This window comes from Thermobia domestica, chromosome 5 (assembly GCF_964235325.1).
Source record: "Thermobia domestica chromosome 5, izTheDome1.hap1.1, whole genome shotgun sequence".
Lineage (NCBI taxonomy): Eukaryota > Metazoa > Arthropoda > Insecta > Zygentoma > Lepismatidae > Thermobia > Thermobia domestica.
Window position 1 is genome coordinate 276,768,654 of NC_137458.1, and position 18,117 is coordinate 276,786,770.

At 34.7% G+C, this 18,117-nt stretch overlaps 1 protein-coding gene across 3 annotated transcripts in view; it reads left to right on the plus strand.

Annotated features, from left to right (window-relative positions):
• LOC145686639 (protein MMS22-like) overlaps positions 1-18,117 on the plus strand; it is a 120,567-nt gene that overhangs the window by 62,495 nt on the left and 39,955 nt on the right. For all 3 annotated transcript variants that reach the window (XM_081760107.1, XM_081760106.1, XM_081760108.1), the window contains 5 exons: positions 1,572-1,860; positions 5,557-5,685; positions 10,769-10,994; positions 11,301-11,408; positions 17,211-17,391. In XM_081760107.1, the coding sequence (XP_081616233.1) occupies positions 1,572-1,860; positions 5,557-5,685; positions 10,769-10,994; positions 11,301-11,408; positions 17,211-17,391 (933 nt within the window). The remainder of the gene's footprint in view (positions 1-1,571; positions 1,861-5,556; positions 5,686-10,768; positions 10,995-11,300; positions 11,409-17,210; positions 17,392-18,117) is intronic.

The window sequence follows — 18,117 nt, forward strand, 5'->3', positions numbered from 1 at the left end:
ATACAAGTATGTGATGCTGGAATGTATAACTCGCAGGAAATGATGTTTTTATTTTTTTAAATTTCAACACTTCCAGTGTATCCCTAAAAACTGTAATAAAGAAATAACGATCATGTTTTTTTATTATTATTTTTTAATATTCGATTAGAACTGGACAATTTACACAAAATTTAGAATCGACCAGTGAAAACTGTACGTTTCTAGCACTTGTGGTTTCTGAGATCTCATTGTCAAAAGAATTGGGGGCAAACATATAAACCTAGCATTTTAATATATAGACTACCTGCGCTCTCTACGCAGCGCATCATTCAAATATGAGCATGAATCTCCTTGTCATTCCTCACAACCTCTGTACCCTTTACAGACACAAGTGAAGGACGTGTTGACAAAAATCGGCAAGGGGTATCATAAAGGGGAGACTTTTCGATTATTTTTTCAATATCTTTCACCATTTGCAAGATTTGAGCCTACTTCCGGTTGGAGTTTCTAATTTATGTACAACCTTTTATTTCTTCTTGCATGCAGTATGTAATAAGCAAATACATTATACAAAAATTAATTATAATGTCAGTGATGTACGGTATTTATTCAGTACAACACTGCAAACAATAAAGATTCATCTTAGACTGGAGGAATAATTATCCTTCGTTTTTCATTATGATTTGGCTATGAAACAAAAGCCTGAGAGGTATACAACTCCTGTATACAACTATGTGGTATTGGAATGTATAACTCGTTGGATATGATGCTTTAGGTTTTTTTTATTTCAACATTTTCAGTGTACCCGTAAAAATGTAATAAAGAAATAACGGCCATGTTTTTTTAAATATTCAATTAGAACTGGACAGTCTACGCAAAATTTGCAATCGATCAATGAAAGCGTGATCTTTCTAGATCCTGTAGTTCCCGAGATCTCATTGTCGAAAGGATTGGCCACAAACATATAGTTTACAAGAACTCCAAAGATGGCAGCACAGTTCATTTCCATTGATTTTGGAGAAGGCTTATTAAAATACAAAGGCTTTGAGCAATAATTTTAATAAAATAAAGTTTCTAAAAAAGATCTATTTAAATAATTTATTTAAAGTACATGTACTTTAAAATATTTGAATTTGTTAAACGTGAAATCACAAATAACCGTAAATCAAAAGTTTGATATTATAAGTTAGAAGTTGGAGCTAAGGCGTTTATGTTGGTTTTGTAGCATTTTAATAGGTAGATACTGTGTTTTCTAGATTTTGAATGTGACAATCTGACTCATTTTCACACTTTACTGTTACTCATTGCATTATCACTACACACCTTAGATATTTAATTATGAGTATTCGCAGCTGTCACTTTTCTTGCTGTTAGGAATCGGATGACTGTATTTTACAGTTAATAGGCTGCTCGATTTTTTCCAATATGTTAACCTCACACTACGAAGCATACTAAATAACATCGTGAATGCAAATGGAATCTGATGAAAAGGTGCCAGATGTCTCCGCGCACACTCTTTCTCATTCACAAGTAAAATTTGAAACTATATTCACAAACGAACCTTACTTAATTAATACTATTCTTATTTTCAGAGCGACAAAGTACAAGATCTTCTAAAACCATTACCAGAGAAGTTGGATGTTGCAAGAAGACAAATGGTTTGGCGCGGACAATTGGCGTTGATTGTTTTGCATGTTGAGAAACAGTTGGATATTTCATCCATAGCAAATCTTTTTTTAAGTGATCTAACAGTAATCAGTTCCACTGTTACACAAAACAAGAGCCCAAGTACCATGTCTTTCATTAAAATATACGTAGATGGATTACAGGATATTGCAGACCTTAGTCATAGTTTTAATCTTTCACAGCATATGCTAATAGGTAAGTACTCTAGTACTAAAATTTAATACCTTGTTGATCTTAAAAGATGCATGCAAACGAAAGAATAAGCAATTAGAGTCTCTCCCTCTCATTTCTTCAGTTAGATTCTCGTGTTTCTTCTCTTTCAGAAATCTTTTTTGAATCTTTGAAACATAGTGGTATTTTTTATTTATGCAATAATCTTCTTAGCTAACCGCTATTAAATGGTAAATACTAACAACTGGCGAGCCATCCTATTGCGCCACTGTTGAGGTATGAAAGAAATCGCTTATACGCAAAAATTTGTTTAGCATACCCTTAGTAGGCGTTCAGAAATTAACAAGACATTATTAGTCTATTCACATTGGTCACAATATTAAAATAGTAAGCACTAACGTATCTATTTTCAACAACAAACTCATTTTAAACTTAACAACACTCAATAATGAAATTATGGACCCGGTTCACCTATAACAATTGCTTGTTCATTTTTTGTCTTGCTATCCTCAGCTAGCAAGACGTTTTATGTGTAGGTGTGGGGAGGAGTGATATATGTAACGTTCTGTAAGCTGACTTGTAGATAAATCTCAAACATGATATTTACACAGCAGTATAATACACGATAGAACGTTTATCTGGCAAAATTTCAGATTTTTCAACTTTGTCCTAGCAAAAATGCAGGATGTTCAAATTTTATTTATTTATTTTATTTTGTATTTTATTTATTTATTTATTTATTGTTTTGAGACATTGTAACTTGTAAAAGAAACAACCCTTAGTTTATTTTTGTTTCTTATGTAAAGCAGGATGGTCCATAAGTCTTTGTACAGTCGATTATTTTGGAAACAAACACGGTTAAAGTAAATCTGACTAGCGGAGGACGGACTTGGGTAAAGGAGCTACCGATTGATGTATGCATGGTGAATGGCGGCCATCAAAAACCATGTTGGATCCAGGTTAAGTTTTTCAAATAGGAAGGTAAACATGTGACACATCAATTAACACTGCCTTTTTGCAAGGGAATTCAGTCCCACAAGCAGAAATGCGTTATCATGTCCCGTTCCAAAGTTAAGACGCCCCAAGGTGGACGGTTTTCTGTTTCCTTGCAGGGAGAGCGACATGGCACTAACGCTGCAAGAAAGACATGACGCCCCAAATTTGACAGGTTTTCTTTTCGTTGCAGGTAGAGCGAGATGGCACTGACGAAGCAGGAAAAAATTGAGATCATCCTAATGTCTGGAGAAAGAAGCAGTCGTGTGATTGCCTAGGACTTCAACGCGCGCCACCCCGAAAGACCTGCAATAAGCCACAACATCGTTAGCTACCTCATTAGGAAATTCAGTATAACTGGTAATGTTGTTGACAGACCACGACCAGGTCCCCCACGAACCGCGACAGATGAGGAGACATCCACAATGGTTCTTGCTGCGAGTGTGCAATGTCCGAAACGCAGCACAAGGCAACTATCAGCGATAACAGACTTACCACGTGCTTCCGTGATGAGAATTCTCCATACGAACAAGTGGCATCCCCTCAAGCTGCAGCTTGTCCACAACCTTTCAGAGGATGATTCAGACCGGCGCATTGAATTCGCCGATTGGGCTTTGTCGCAATATGACTGGGATCCGCATTTCCCAGCCAACGTTCTCTTCATAGACGAGGCAAACTTTTATTTGGATGGGGAAGTGAATCACCAGAACATGCGATATGGGTCGGATGCAAACCCAAATGTGATAAATTCCTGCAAGAGGGCTACCCCTGTTCATATCATGGTCTGGTGTGGCATATGGAACACGTCGATCATAGGACCCTTATTCATTCCTGGTACCCTAAATGGTGTCCGATATCTGGACATGCTACCCGTTGCTTTTCCACCCTGATACCACCTTGCCGCGATATTTCAGCAAGATGGTGCCCCACCACACTTTGCGCTGTCTGTGCGGGAATGCTTGGATCTGCATTTTTCTGGACGTTAGATCGGTCGTCGAGGCCCTGTGGAGTTGCCAGTCCGGTCATCGGACTTCACTCCCTTAGATTTTGTTTTTTATGAGAATACTTGAAACACCTGGTTTATCAGAAGAAGATTCGGGATTTGCACACCTACAGGGACGTATTCAGGACGCCTGTGATAGCATAACCCCCGCTGTGTTCTTACGGGTTCAGGAGGACTGGATTAAGAGACTCCGGTTGTGTGTTGCAATGGACTAGCAACATGTGGAGCACATCCTGTAGGTTGGACTTTGGAGCGTAACTTTGGAACGGGACATGATAACTCATTTCTGCTTGCGAGACTGCATTCCGCTGCAAAAATCAGTGTTAATTGATGTGTCACATGCCTTTCCCATTTGAAAAAATTAACCTGGATCCAAGATGGCCGCAATTCACCACGCATGCATCAATCGGTAGCTCCTTTACCCAAGTCCGCCGTCCGCTAGTCAGATTTGCTTTAATCGTGTTTCTTTCCAAAATAATCCACTGTACTAAGACTTATGGACCACTTTGTACATTTATGTACCTACTCCCCTCCCTACCAAACAGTTAAGCCAGGAGAACATTCCCTCTTCACGTGATATGTCTTCGAACATTGTAAATTTGTCAATTTCGATGTCAACTATTAGGTGGATTTGGACTATTTTCCATACAAATTTCATTAAATATGTCCTGAATATAAGATAAACGGTTCTTTTCTGAATAAAATGTTTCTTTGTTTCGTCAAACTAAGTTCACCAGATATGAATAATATGAGTTAATGAAACCTTTACAAACGCAAGATTTAACGCGTATTGTCAGACAAAAATGGCTGCCATCGGATTTCGGAAAACGATAAAATAAATAAAATTATTTTTGGGCTGTGTAATCATATATTAATCAACACACACAAAAAAATGTAAAATGGCCAGCAAGCAATTATTTTTTCTCTGGTACACTTGGCATGGACAGACCCATAAGGTTCTGATCACTACACGAACCGTAATAGTGATCGATAACAATTTGAGCTCGCCAAATAGCACAATTTATTTTGTAATAACTCTATTACTTTGGGCCTCCATTCTGACCTCTACGATCAATTCACAACTATTTTTTACTATCTGGACATAAGCAAATATAATTTTCCAATAATTTTCTCTTAATACTAACATTATTCTGATAAACACATGTATGTAATACTATGGAGTGGTAATTGTTAGCCGGATTCTTGTTGCGGTAATTACAATATGAAAATAGATATAAAATAAAATATTTCATTTCCCGCTGATATACAGTTTAGGTAAATTAAAAAGAGTGATTAATCCAAATGAAGGATAGAATAATTTCTGAAATGAAAGTAGTGAGAAGACCTCGAGAAAATCAACTAGATTGATGATGTCCATTATAACTTAATATTACTTGGTACCAAACCAGAGGCTTAGCTACCTGAGGTGAGCACACTACACTCAGCTAGCAAGTCCACAAATTACAAAATGGGTTTTGTGCTCTCTCAGTAAAAACATGATTTTTTAAAACTTATTTTTATCTTTTGTTTTTGCACTGTTTAAGAAATAAACTAAAATAAATTTAAGTTTTTACCACTTAGTCAAATTGTACAAATTGTTATTGCGTTCAGTTAGTTAAAGTAAAATATAAATTAAATTTTACCATAGTTAAAAAAAGAAAAGAGAAAAGACGTGTGAACGAACGAAATTTTCTTATTCAAAAACATTTGTATCTCTTTTGTAGGCAATTGGTTACCACACTTTTTATCAGTATGCAATTCGTCGGATGTAAGTAGGGCTCTAGATGCAGTCTTGTCTATTGTAACAAAACTTAGATCAATTCATCGACACCATTCGTTAGATTGGCAATCGGGTAAGTAATACGCTTGTATTCATGTTTTAAGAATAACGAATTTTCAAATAGAAGATAAGTTAGAAAAAGGAAATTAGTCTCATTATTGGTAATAAAAGACTTAGTATTATAAAATTGAAATTAATTTTGCACTAACAATCCCCCATTTTTCAGCACGAATACTGTATGAGACGAGACTCCACTGTTTGAAATCAGTTCCAAACCATTACTGGAGCTTGTATCCGGAGCTAGTACCCCGGTCGGGATCGAACCCGGGGCCACGCTTATAAAATGCACGCACTTTGGCCATTTGGCCAAATACACATAATGTTAATCGTTGTAATGGCAAAATCAACATTTTGATTAAATTCCAATTTATTGTATATTTCCTTAATTTGTCCAATTCTATTGGACTAATCAGAAATATTAGCTTAATTTTTGATTTACGCAATAACTTAAGAGAAAATGAATAAATCATAGAAGAGGAAAGAATAAATTATAATAATAACAAAATAAATTGGCAGTCAGTCAAACAGAAATTAAAGTTGTTATCAATCTCTAAAGAAGATTGCAACGTAGATGAAGTAGCAAATGAACTGCAAACTGTATGACAGCAGTCATAAAAGAAACGAATTCACCCAAATTTAAGACAAGTAAAAACGTAAGTGCCATACTGAATAAAAGTCTACAAGACCTTAAAAGTAAATACAAGCGTTTAAGGGAACAATGCCAAAGAACAATTGATGTAAAACAGAGGCAAAGAAGACTCAAAAAAATATAAAATTATAAAACAAGAGTTTATAAGGAAACTATACAAATTTAAAATAAGAAGTTGGGCAACTTACGTAAATTCTCAGTTAATAACTGATGTTTGGGGTACTCTCTACAAAATTGCTATTGAATAGATGAAATAGCCAACCATAATATCAACATTACGAAAAGAAGAAGGTACACAGACAATAGATTGGAAAGAAATGAAATGAAATCTTTGAGTTTTACGTCCCACGGTTATGCCAGTTAGGCTAAAGGAGGCGGTGATTATGAGAAATTAATGAAATGGTGTAATGAAGAAAGTGGGAGAAAACGTGACAACCCCGAGGAAACCCACGCACACGGTTTTGTCCACCACAATGTTCACTTCGCGCGAGCTGGGATCGAACCAGGGACCCCATGCACCAGATGTGAACGCTCTACCACTGAGCCACCGCGGCCTATAGATTGGAAAGAATCAGTAAAATTATTAATGAAGAACTCTCCCGAATAATAGGAAATGCAACGGCCAAAGGAGGCTTTCCATAATTACTACTGATGCACCTAGAATTGGCTCGAAAAGATTATCATTGCACAAAGCTACATCCTTAGTGAGTGAAAAGAAGCTGAAGCACTGAACATGCGTAAATCGATAGCTAAACAAACTAATATGAAATGTGATAGGAAGCACCATCAAGAATATTTGAAGGGTAAGGGGAAAAAAGGAGGAATGTCACAAAACTGCATTTTCGAGAAAACGGCGTTTTTATATTTTAAACCGCATAAGAAAGAATACGGTAGTCAAATCTTTTGCACCTTTTACATGGACATTTCGACATCTACGCATGCATGGCATATACTGTCAAATAGTACCAAGAGTCACCAACAGATAGGACAAAAAACCCGATAAAGGACACATATGGACATTCCTTGTTTTTTCCCCTTACCCTTCATTTGTAACAATAGAAAGAAGAAAGAAATAAAATTAAAGTTGGATGTAGAACAGAAGCAAGAAGGAATAGTCTTAAAACAGGGAAGTAATGAAAATGGGTTTGCTATTAATATCAAAATGAACGAGATCAAGATTTACTTTTGTCCAGTATCAGAAGATACATTTTGGAAGTCTTAACTTTCATCTAAAGGGTATCACTAAAATTTAATACTTTTTGAAACTCAACCGAAAGTACTTTCGCATAGAAGTTTTAACTGATTATTTTGTAGGAAGTTTCAACTGATTATTTTGTTTTTGCTCTTTTTGGTGAAGGTTTTTGTTATTTTTACTTTTCGTGCAGAATTTAGTAAGATGCTGTGTTACATACTTCTTTTAACTACTTAGAGGAACACATACATGCACAAATATTTAGTTATTACCTTAGAAAGAGAACTTTACTATTGTATATTCCTTAGTAAGACTATCCATGGCTTTGGATTGATTATTTTAACAGAAGAAACACTGATCAAAGCTTAAAACTCACTTTATTTTAAATTATAATTTGTAACGATTTCGGATATCTAACATATCCTTCTTCAGAAGATATGTCTGTATTTTCATTTATTGTCGATAGTGTCTGAAGAAGGATATGTTAGATATCCGAAACCGTTACAAATTATAATTTAAAATAAAGTGGCTTTTAAGCTTTGGTCAGTGTTTCTTTTGTATATTCCTATGTAAAAATATTATAAAAATAAGAGAAGAAAGGAGTACATTAAAAAAATATTTAAAAACTACCAAATTGGTGCGATCAAGTCAAATGTAGGGAAGGAGGATTCCTGTAGTTGTAGAATTTTCATGGAGAACGCAGTTTTTTCAGGGAGAATAATAAACTGTAGAATCTAGCTCGTTAAAAGAATGTTAATTGCTTTTCTCTTATTGTCTGTAATTAACACTGGTCTCTGTGTGTTAATATCAAACAAAGAAATGAATTATTAATCACTAGCTAATTCTGCGTGAAAAGTTATTTTCATAGACCAAAGTATGATGAGACCAAGTTAGTTATGAATTACGATTATTTCTAAGAATTGGATCCTTGCTGATGATCTTCATTGTCAGCGATTTACCTGATAAAAGTACGCCACGAAATGTACCAGCCCAATGCCTTAGCCAGTGTCCTCTGTCCTCGATTTCGGGAAAGAGTGTATAAAGCTCTAGGGGAGACATATTCGTCACTTACATGCATCAACTATATATTCAAAATGTTTTTGGAAAATGGGCGGAATATTCCCCCCTTAATGTGTCCGGATAAAATTCTGCACCAACCCAGTAGTATATGCGTCATAACAAGGAAATAGTGTCGCCAAAAGAGCAAGTTAATTACACAATATTGTATAATTAAAACTAATATTATATTAATAAAACTGTTAGTTAATGTGTTTAGTTTAAATTTTAGTTAATTAATAAAACTTTTTTTCTTTTTCTTCTTTCTTTCTTATTGCTGAATTGTTTTCATTATCCAAACTATTATGAAGCTCAGTTTATAAGATAATTAACACAAAGCAAAACACAGTTGCAGGTCTCAAAATCCTCTTGACATTGCTGCGGGAAACATTAACTTAAGATAATTGATGGATGAACTTGTGGGGACTTCGTTCCATGGCGTTTGCAACATGTTGAATGCTCTCTTTGCAACGAGGCTGTAGATTGTCCATGGATTTTTTTTAAATTGATTTTCTGTCTCACAAAAGTGAAGTCCCACGAAGAGTCACTTTCCGTCGTGGTGCATCGTGTTTCCTGAAATACTCTGTAAGCTGCCTTTGTGCTTTGGTGATTGAGCCTTAACTAGCGTCTAAGAACATACCCAATTTCACTTGGGATTCACATCATCGTGAAAGAATACACACCTGCAACAAATAACTTCAAAATAAACTCCCACACATTGATTCTCAAACACACTAAAATTGTTATAGGATGTTATGGGATGTCATATTATATTTTAAGATATTTTTAAAATATTATTAAATATTATAGTTTTAAATTTCAGTTTTAGTAAAATTACAATATTTTATGTCATTTAAATTAAGTTTATTCACATCATCATTTTGCTCATTAAATCATGTCTCACAAATAATAAAAATAACATTATGTCATAAAAATCATTTAATTTGCTAACGCTTTATTATTCCATTACAAAACAGCAAATAAAGCAACCTAGTTGCATTATATTAACAAAAAAATTTATACAATAAAATTATTACGTTTGTCAAGCAATTACAATTAAATCAGCGTTTTTATTTTTCAAAATTAAAAACAAAATGTCTATAATATTGTAAAAATTGTGTATCTTTTTATTTTTAAAAATTTCTTAAATTAACAAAATTTAAATCATCCAAAAAATTGTCTAAAAATTCTAAAAATTTTGGTCAGCAAAATGTCTTGTCCCAATTAAGTTTCTCAAAAATTCCACGTGCTAACTAAAATCTATTGTTGTCATAAATATCTCCAATATCTACAACCTCATTTCTTAATTATATAAAACCGTTTCCTTAAAAAAAGTTCAGTTATTAAAAAACAAGTTAATAAAAAATTATTAAAAAATCAATCAATACAAAGTTTATAAAAAACCAAAAGTTAATCATAATAATAATCCAACATGTTGCTTCGCAATACATACTTACATCCCAAATAACAAATCAAAATAAGTTATTTTTATCTAAATTTCAAAAAAAAATCATATACAAATTTTATTCACATATATTTTCAAGTAATAAACTCATCTTTCCATAAACACTTTATAAAATTTAAAACTAAACTACAAATAGGATCACCTAACAACATAAAACCAATAATCATCCAAATATAATATTTTTAAAACCAAATTTCCCTAATTTCATTCCTCATAACCTTTCAAATATTTAATCAAATCAATCTTAAAACACTAAATCCATTAACTAATAAACTATTATAAATTAAACAATATGCCTTTCTCTAAATTAAATAACACTTCCATTTATCACAACTAAATTATTCTAAAATTACATAATATACACTTTGCCTAACTTTTAAGGGCATATTAAAAGAAAAATTCCAAATATTTCTCTTAAATTAGTTTAATCTCCTCATTCTTACTACTATCCCCACATTCGTTTCATACAAAAGCAAACCAGGCTAACATGGTGGTAGATGCTTCAAGGTTTACACCTTCATTTCCGTCCCAAAACCTCTAAATATTTACACACCTGCAACAAATAACTTCAAAATAAACTCCCACACATTGATTCTCAAACACACTAAAATATAGGTGGGAAAGACTCCTCATGTTCATGTAAAGTTAAGTGAAATGCGTCCTATATTGACGGGACACTTTGTACATATAAATGTTAATTATAAAGTGAATGAATATCTACTCTGTACTTTCAGAACCTGAAGAACAAATGCTCAAGATGCTGAATTCCTTGTTCATGTATGTATATCCATATGTAAGGCAACAAAGCAAAAATCCTAATCCGCCTTTCCAAGTTGCTGATCTAGCAGCTGCATTTACATTGACATCTTTGGATCTCGCAGGCAAAGAGCACCACATTGGTGGAAATAGCTTTAAACAAATATTTTACCATTTCGCATGTGCAGAAAACGTCAATGTAAGGTAAGAACATTTTGTTCTTCGAATATATTATAAATTTTGCCTTGAAAGTGCATGCTGGTTGTCGTACGCGAGGGCATTTTTATATTGTAAGTTTATCAATCAACTTGTCTACACCTAATAAGTTACGTAAATTCTTACAAGTAAAAAACACATTTAACTTACAACACTACTTTTTAATTTAATATATTTATTGCAAATAATAAATAATTTGGAAGTATTGTGTATATCATGATAGAATTAAAAAATAAATTGGAAAGAAAGACAAAATGTATCCTAAGTTAATATGTATTTCGTGTATTATTACAGAATATGCAGGCGTTATTTATGTCACATACTACCTCATCATTCTGTAATGGAATCTTTGGAAAGGCAACTGGAAGACTATCAATGTACTATCATCCAAGCTTGGATTAAGTGAGTATTATACATTTATGAAACTACTTAAATATGTAGTATCAAAATAATATAGAACAAGTTGCATAATACATTCGTTTATGTATATCTTATCGTATCACTATACGATAACCATACAAAGATATAACGGTCCAATCATCATAATTATTGGTATTCTGCCATTATTGGCAGGTCATTTCCGCAACTGAGAAGCTTCCATGCTCCACGGCCTTCCGCTGATCTCTTCGTCTTCATGTACAATTTTTCGGTTTTGATATCGTTCATTAATTGTAGTCTCCTTCGCCCCCCTCCCTCTCTTTCCTGCCACCATACCCTCTAGCGCGTCTTTCGTGATACAGTTCCTTCTTAGCCCATGTCTCAACCAGTTTCTCTTTCTCTTCTTAATATCTAAAATTGTTTGTTTCTCCCCCATCATTTCTAACAATCTTTCATTCGCTTTCCGCTCGACCCAACTAATTCTCTCCATTCTTCCCCACACCCACTCTTAGAAAGCTTCTAGTTGTTTTTCATCATTTTTGCATAATATCCATGTTTCTGCCCCACACAATACAATACTCCACACAAAGCATTTTCTGAGTCTTTTTCTCAACTCATTATTCAGGGTCCCATAAAATAGTATTTTCTTCCTCCTAAAGGCTTTTTTCGCCATTCCTATTCTTGCTTTTATTTCACCTTCGCGCTTCATATAATCACTAATAATAATATCCAGGTATCGAAAATTAGCCACCTGTTCTATACTTGACACCGACTGTTTCGTTCCAATCACCATGGCTTTTGTTTTTCTAACATCTATTTTCATCCCATATTCTTCACAACCCTTCCTCAAGTTTTCCAACATCTTATTAATTTTCTTTTCAGATTCCACAACAAGCCCCATATCATCTGCAAACCACGCTCCAATCAACATTTCTGATATATATATATATATATATATATATATATATATATATATATATATATATATATATATATATATATATATATCGGGTGTTCTAAAAGTGGCACCCACAGACCACGAGAACTATTCCACCTGTCATAATAAAGCAAAATATATATAGGGGCCGCGGTGGCTCAGTGGTAGAGCGTTCACCTCTGGTGCTTGGGGTCGTGGGTTCGATCCCAGCCCCCGCCAAGTGAACTTTGTGGTGGACAAACACCGTGTGCGTGGGTTTTCTCGGGGTTCTCCCGTTTTCTCCCACTTTCTTCATTCCACCATTTCATTCATTATTCATCATCACCGTCTCCTTTAGCCTAACTGGCATAATCGTGGGACGTAAAACTCAAAGATTTCATTTCATTTTTCAATATATATATATATATATTTATATTTATATTTATATTTATATACTTTTCGGGTCTTTGTCTGGAGACATGAATTGCACTATATGGCAACCCCGTCGCAAATAAAGAACCATAGAGTAGATCTACTGAGCTCTCAAATAGTTGCATCGATTTTTTTTTTTTTTTTTTTTTTTCAGATGGCAGCTAAAGTCCATATAGATTAATACTAGCATCACTTATTAGTGTAGCAGTAGATTCAACTGCTTGTTGTATTCGTAGAGTAATGCTAATGGGTCCAAGTTAATCTTCGACGTTGCCACATTATGAAATTTTGATTCCCCATAGTGGCTGAAGGAGGCCCCGGAGGGCAAAACATCATATAACATTTTGGCTTTATTTTGGCCTGAAGAATAGTGTTTTGTAGTCCGTGGGCGCCATTTTTAGAACACCCGATAAATATATATATATATATGGTGTTATTATCAGAGTTACAGCAAAATATAAGAGAGAAAACCGTCTCCAAATATGATGTTTTCAATCTAAAGTGAAGGATTTTTTTTTAAATCGGACGAGCCGTTTAAGCTGTACTCTCTTTATGCGTCCAATGTTAAATGAAAATGCAACATTGCCATTTACCTGGAGCCACAACATAAGTGAATGAAGTTACGGTCTCTTACACTAACGTTTCGATGGCCAGCCCCCATTTCAAACAGTTACAATGAATTGATAATTTGACTTTTCACAAAGGATTTCATTTCAAAAAAGTGTTTAGATAAGTAACACATTAAATACTTGAGTAATACCTGATTTCCAATAGACATAAAGATCATAAAACCGTTCTCAAGTCATTAGGAAGATATGAAAAAATAGTAAAATTTCATGTATTGCTTAAAATGACGTATTTGTGAGAACTTATTTTGCCTCTATGACTTATAACACCTTTGGTAGGTGTAATTATAACAAGTTCTCGGAATTACATAATTTTAAGCAGTGATGTAAACTTTAACAGTTTTTACCATCCTCCAGAATGGGTTGAGATATCTAATTGCAATAAACGGCATTGCGATCTTCACGTCTATTGAAAACCATCTGTGTAATTGAATGAAGTACTTACCTAAGCATTCTCTTTTTCGAAAAAAAAAGACTTTTGAAAGTAATCAAATTTTCAATCCCTTGTAACTGCAATCATATTCATTCGAAATCCATCAAACCATAAAATCCGTCAGATCATAACACTCAAGCACTTTGGATATGCATTGCCCCAACTTATTTGCATTATTATTGCTGTAGAAATAATCAAAAAATTTGGATGCTTGTGATACTGTGGCGTCCTTAGTTTGCTACACTAAATAATAAATGTAAGATTGTAAGGTTTCGTTTATCATGTAGGTTTGAAATATGTACTAATCTGATGTACTGCCATTTGAAAAAATAAAACATTTATGTTTGGTCGGCAACTCTTAGCCTTGTGGTATTACTGAGTTTGCCTCATAATGTATCCCTGCCGATATTTACATGGTACAGAGCTTCAATATTTTTGTCCATTAGTTTAAAAGTTGCAAGAATGTATCAAGATAAAGATCCCTATCTATATATATATATATATATATATATATATATATAGAGAGAGAGAGAGAGAGAGAGAGAGAGAGGATCCAAGGGAGGCTGTAGCCCCCCTCCTCTTGACGCTCAGGTGTACACTGGATAAAGCGGCAAACTATGGTTTAGCCCCTCCCTTGATCATATTCTGAATCCGCCACTGTTTATATACGTATATGACAAACAGACAGACATTTTCAAATCACGCGTTACACTTATTTTGTTGCAGAAGCACGAAATCTTCTCTTTTGAAATTAATCAAAAGATAAGTGAAACATGTACTTCTTGGATTGTATCTAAGTTTTCCTGAACGGTTTCGACCACTTAGTCTGTGGCCTTCTTCACCAAACTAAAATCACTCATGAAGGTCATTTCACTTTATAAACACAATTTAGACTTTTGACGCAAGGGTTCTACAGTCGAAATAAGGTCTCTTGATATGCCGGTTGTTTATAGGGAAACATTTTTACAGTGATGTCTTTATAAAAGAACTGAAGATTCAATAATTCTCCTATTTATACTGTCCTAACAATGTGAGAACCTCTCTTCAGTGCTGCTGCTGCTGCTTAACTCTATGCCTCTTTAACTTGAAGCACAATGTTCACTATTACATTGTAGATTGCCGCAACCTTCTAAGCTGATAGAAGTAACGCTCAATTAATTTTATAGCAGCTAGAAGTAATGTACAGTTAATTTCCTGGCGGATGATCTCTTCGTATTGTCGCTATTGACGAAGGAGTTCGTTGTTGTTGGCGAAGATAAATCAGCTGCGGAAGACGCCACTGAAGAGTTAGTAGCACTTGAGACTTCATCTCTACCTGTGATATGTTTTCTTTGTCTTTTGAACTCATAGAACATGCTGGAACTAACAGTAATCTTTTTCAGTTTAACGTTTCACGTTTATGCCCTTTAGGCTAAGGGAGACGGATGATCAAAGTAAATAATGATGGAAGAATTAGTGGAATGAGAATGTGGGAAGAAACGGGAGTAGACCGAAAAACCCACGAACACGATATTGTCTACCATAAACGTACTTGACCGGGGGTCGAACCAGGGACCCCATGCACCAGAAGTACGTGCTCTGCCATTGAGCCACTGGGCCCCCAACAATAATCTTTGCAATTAATTGACACACAAACGGAAGTTCTCAATTGTCAAATATTGCAAAATTTCCTTTTCTGCGATTTATGCAACATCGTCTACACCCTAGATAGAATAGGCCAAAAACTCTTATCTGTACTATTGACAAGTCTGCTGCCGCTGTCTTGTTAGTTGTCGTAGTATGTTAACACAGTCTAGCTTCAGCTAATGTTACTACGATTTATGCAACATCGTCTACATTTTAGATAGAATAGGCCAAAAACTCTTATCTGTACTATTGACAAGTCTGCTGTCGCTGTCTTGTTAGTTGTCGTTATATGTTAACACAGTCTAGCTTCAGCTAATGTTACTTTTAAGGACATATGGCATTCAATTTTCAGTTACTCTATTGCCTCTAAATATAGTGAAATATCGTTACCTTTTATTATATTTTGTATATAATAATAAATACACTAATATAACAGTAGACAAGTTACTAGTCCACCAGATACAAGATCAGGTTTGGATTACCAAATTCGCTACTTACAAGAAAAGTTGTCTATATAAACAAGTAATAAAAAGGAACACTCACTACAATATGTATATGTACTGTTTTTTCAGCAAAACGACACATAAAGTAAGAAAAATGTCCATCAGAAAAGGACAGATTACCGGATGGATCGGAGTAGCATACAACCGGATTATAACGAATTTATTGTACTAACTCTGAGTATATGGTGTGAATACAGTCGAATCATGGATAAGTTTTGTTAGCAGATTATGTTGTGTGTAATAGATCAGGTGTAAACAAAGACTTGCTTCAAAGGATGTTCCGATAGCCAGTCACCCTGGTTGAATGTTCTTTGTGTTTCCTGTAGCCGCACGAGTCGAATGTTTGGCTGGTACCTTTAATGTCCAGAGTGGGTGAAAAATAACTCTCTGCTTGAAATATATAATAACTTTAATACTAGTTGATTGATTTCAATGGAACAAGTTTTACAATGCACAGTAGAATGACAACTTCACTGTCGAAAGATTGCATAGTCACAAGTGGTAAAACTTAATATATAGGCTCCAATACTGTAAACCATTTTTTGCAATCGTCGGGAAACATTCTCAATTTACTTTAGCAGAAACTCACACAGTATGGCTGCCAGAACATGCCGAATGCGTGCAAAATGAGGCTGGATAGATAACGATGTGCATTCATTATGTTCCAAGTAAGGAATGGTCCATTCACTTGACTGGAGGTCATGCCGAGCCACATTGTTTTTTATTAGTTTGTGAGTTGAAGCACGAGGTTTGTGAACTTCGCTACCATCTTTGCACCTTTACAACAGTGCGACACACTTCATAATGGCCTGTGATCTGGATATAAACACAGTGTCAGGCGTTAGATCATTCTAAACTGCTGTTACTGTTCTGAAATGAAAACCGATATTTGAAATACAATACTGCCACTTGGGAGATCACTATTTTTATTTCATACAAATGCTGAGATCTATCTATATATATCTATATTATTATTATTATTATTATTATTATTATTATTATTATTATTATTATTATTATTATTATCGCTGCAAATGTGATTTTTTTTAAAAAAAAAAAGTTATTAACGCTAACATTTGTGACCGACTGTGTGTAATTCGTAGCCGACTTCATTCTATTGTTTCTCAATGTTTCATTGTTGTTTTCTTGTAAAATGGCTCCACAGTTGAATATGAAATATATTACTAAATAAATTAATTAAATAAACATCGATACACCTTTCAGAGGCACCATACAAGATGCTAATATCATCTTGTATCAGCATTTAATTAATGTACATGTATTTTGTAGGTGCTCCTTATTGTCAACAGACACGTGCAAAGATGAAGTTACAGATTTGACCCGAATCGTTTTCAAACTACCAGTATTACAGGAACTGTGTGATCCTTCTCTGTTACAATCTGTGATAGATGCTGACGATCCATTGTGTACGTTTGTAGAAAGTTTGAAATTAACATATGATACATTGCAGGTAAGTAAAATAGAAACGTTTCTTGAATTATGGTATGTATTTACAATAGTTACAAGAAATGATTGATTCGCCGTTTGTCTGCGGCGAAATTGCTTAAAACGAGAGTACGATTTTAGGCGGAATTTAAACCACTGTAGTGCGTTTAATGCTTTCCCATCGGGAATGGAACATGGGACCTCGTGCATCAAAGGAACGCACGCTGGTCACTTGATTAGTAAAGTGAGTGCAAGGAAAGAAGTGTTAAGGGAGGCCGGGGTAATAAGAGACAAAAAAATTCTAGCGTTTGCATTGATTTCTTGAGGAATTAGAAAACAAAAATATGTGATTGTACAAAAAAAAAAATGAAACCTGCTGATGTATTAATGCATTTTCCAGATACTTTTTCATGTCCCCCCCCCCCCCAAAAAAAAATTGTCAAAGTCAGTGCCTTATTACCCTTTATTCAGCGGAAACAGTTATTACACCTTAGTTCACTGCGAGGTTCAAGCGAAAGGCTAACGTCTCTCGAATAGAATTTCTGAAACCAATGACTGGCAGTGCGTTCGTTCACAGAATTCTCACCAAATCCCTGGCTTATGCGGCAGCTGACAGGCTGACTTTAAAGTCATCGACATTGGACGAACTATGACAGTTCTGTGTGCACAGCGTGCCTATATTACTGAAGGTCGGTGGTCAGACTAACTCCTGATCGCTTGGCAGTCATGTGCGTCATTTCGTTTCCTCCCT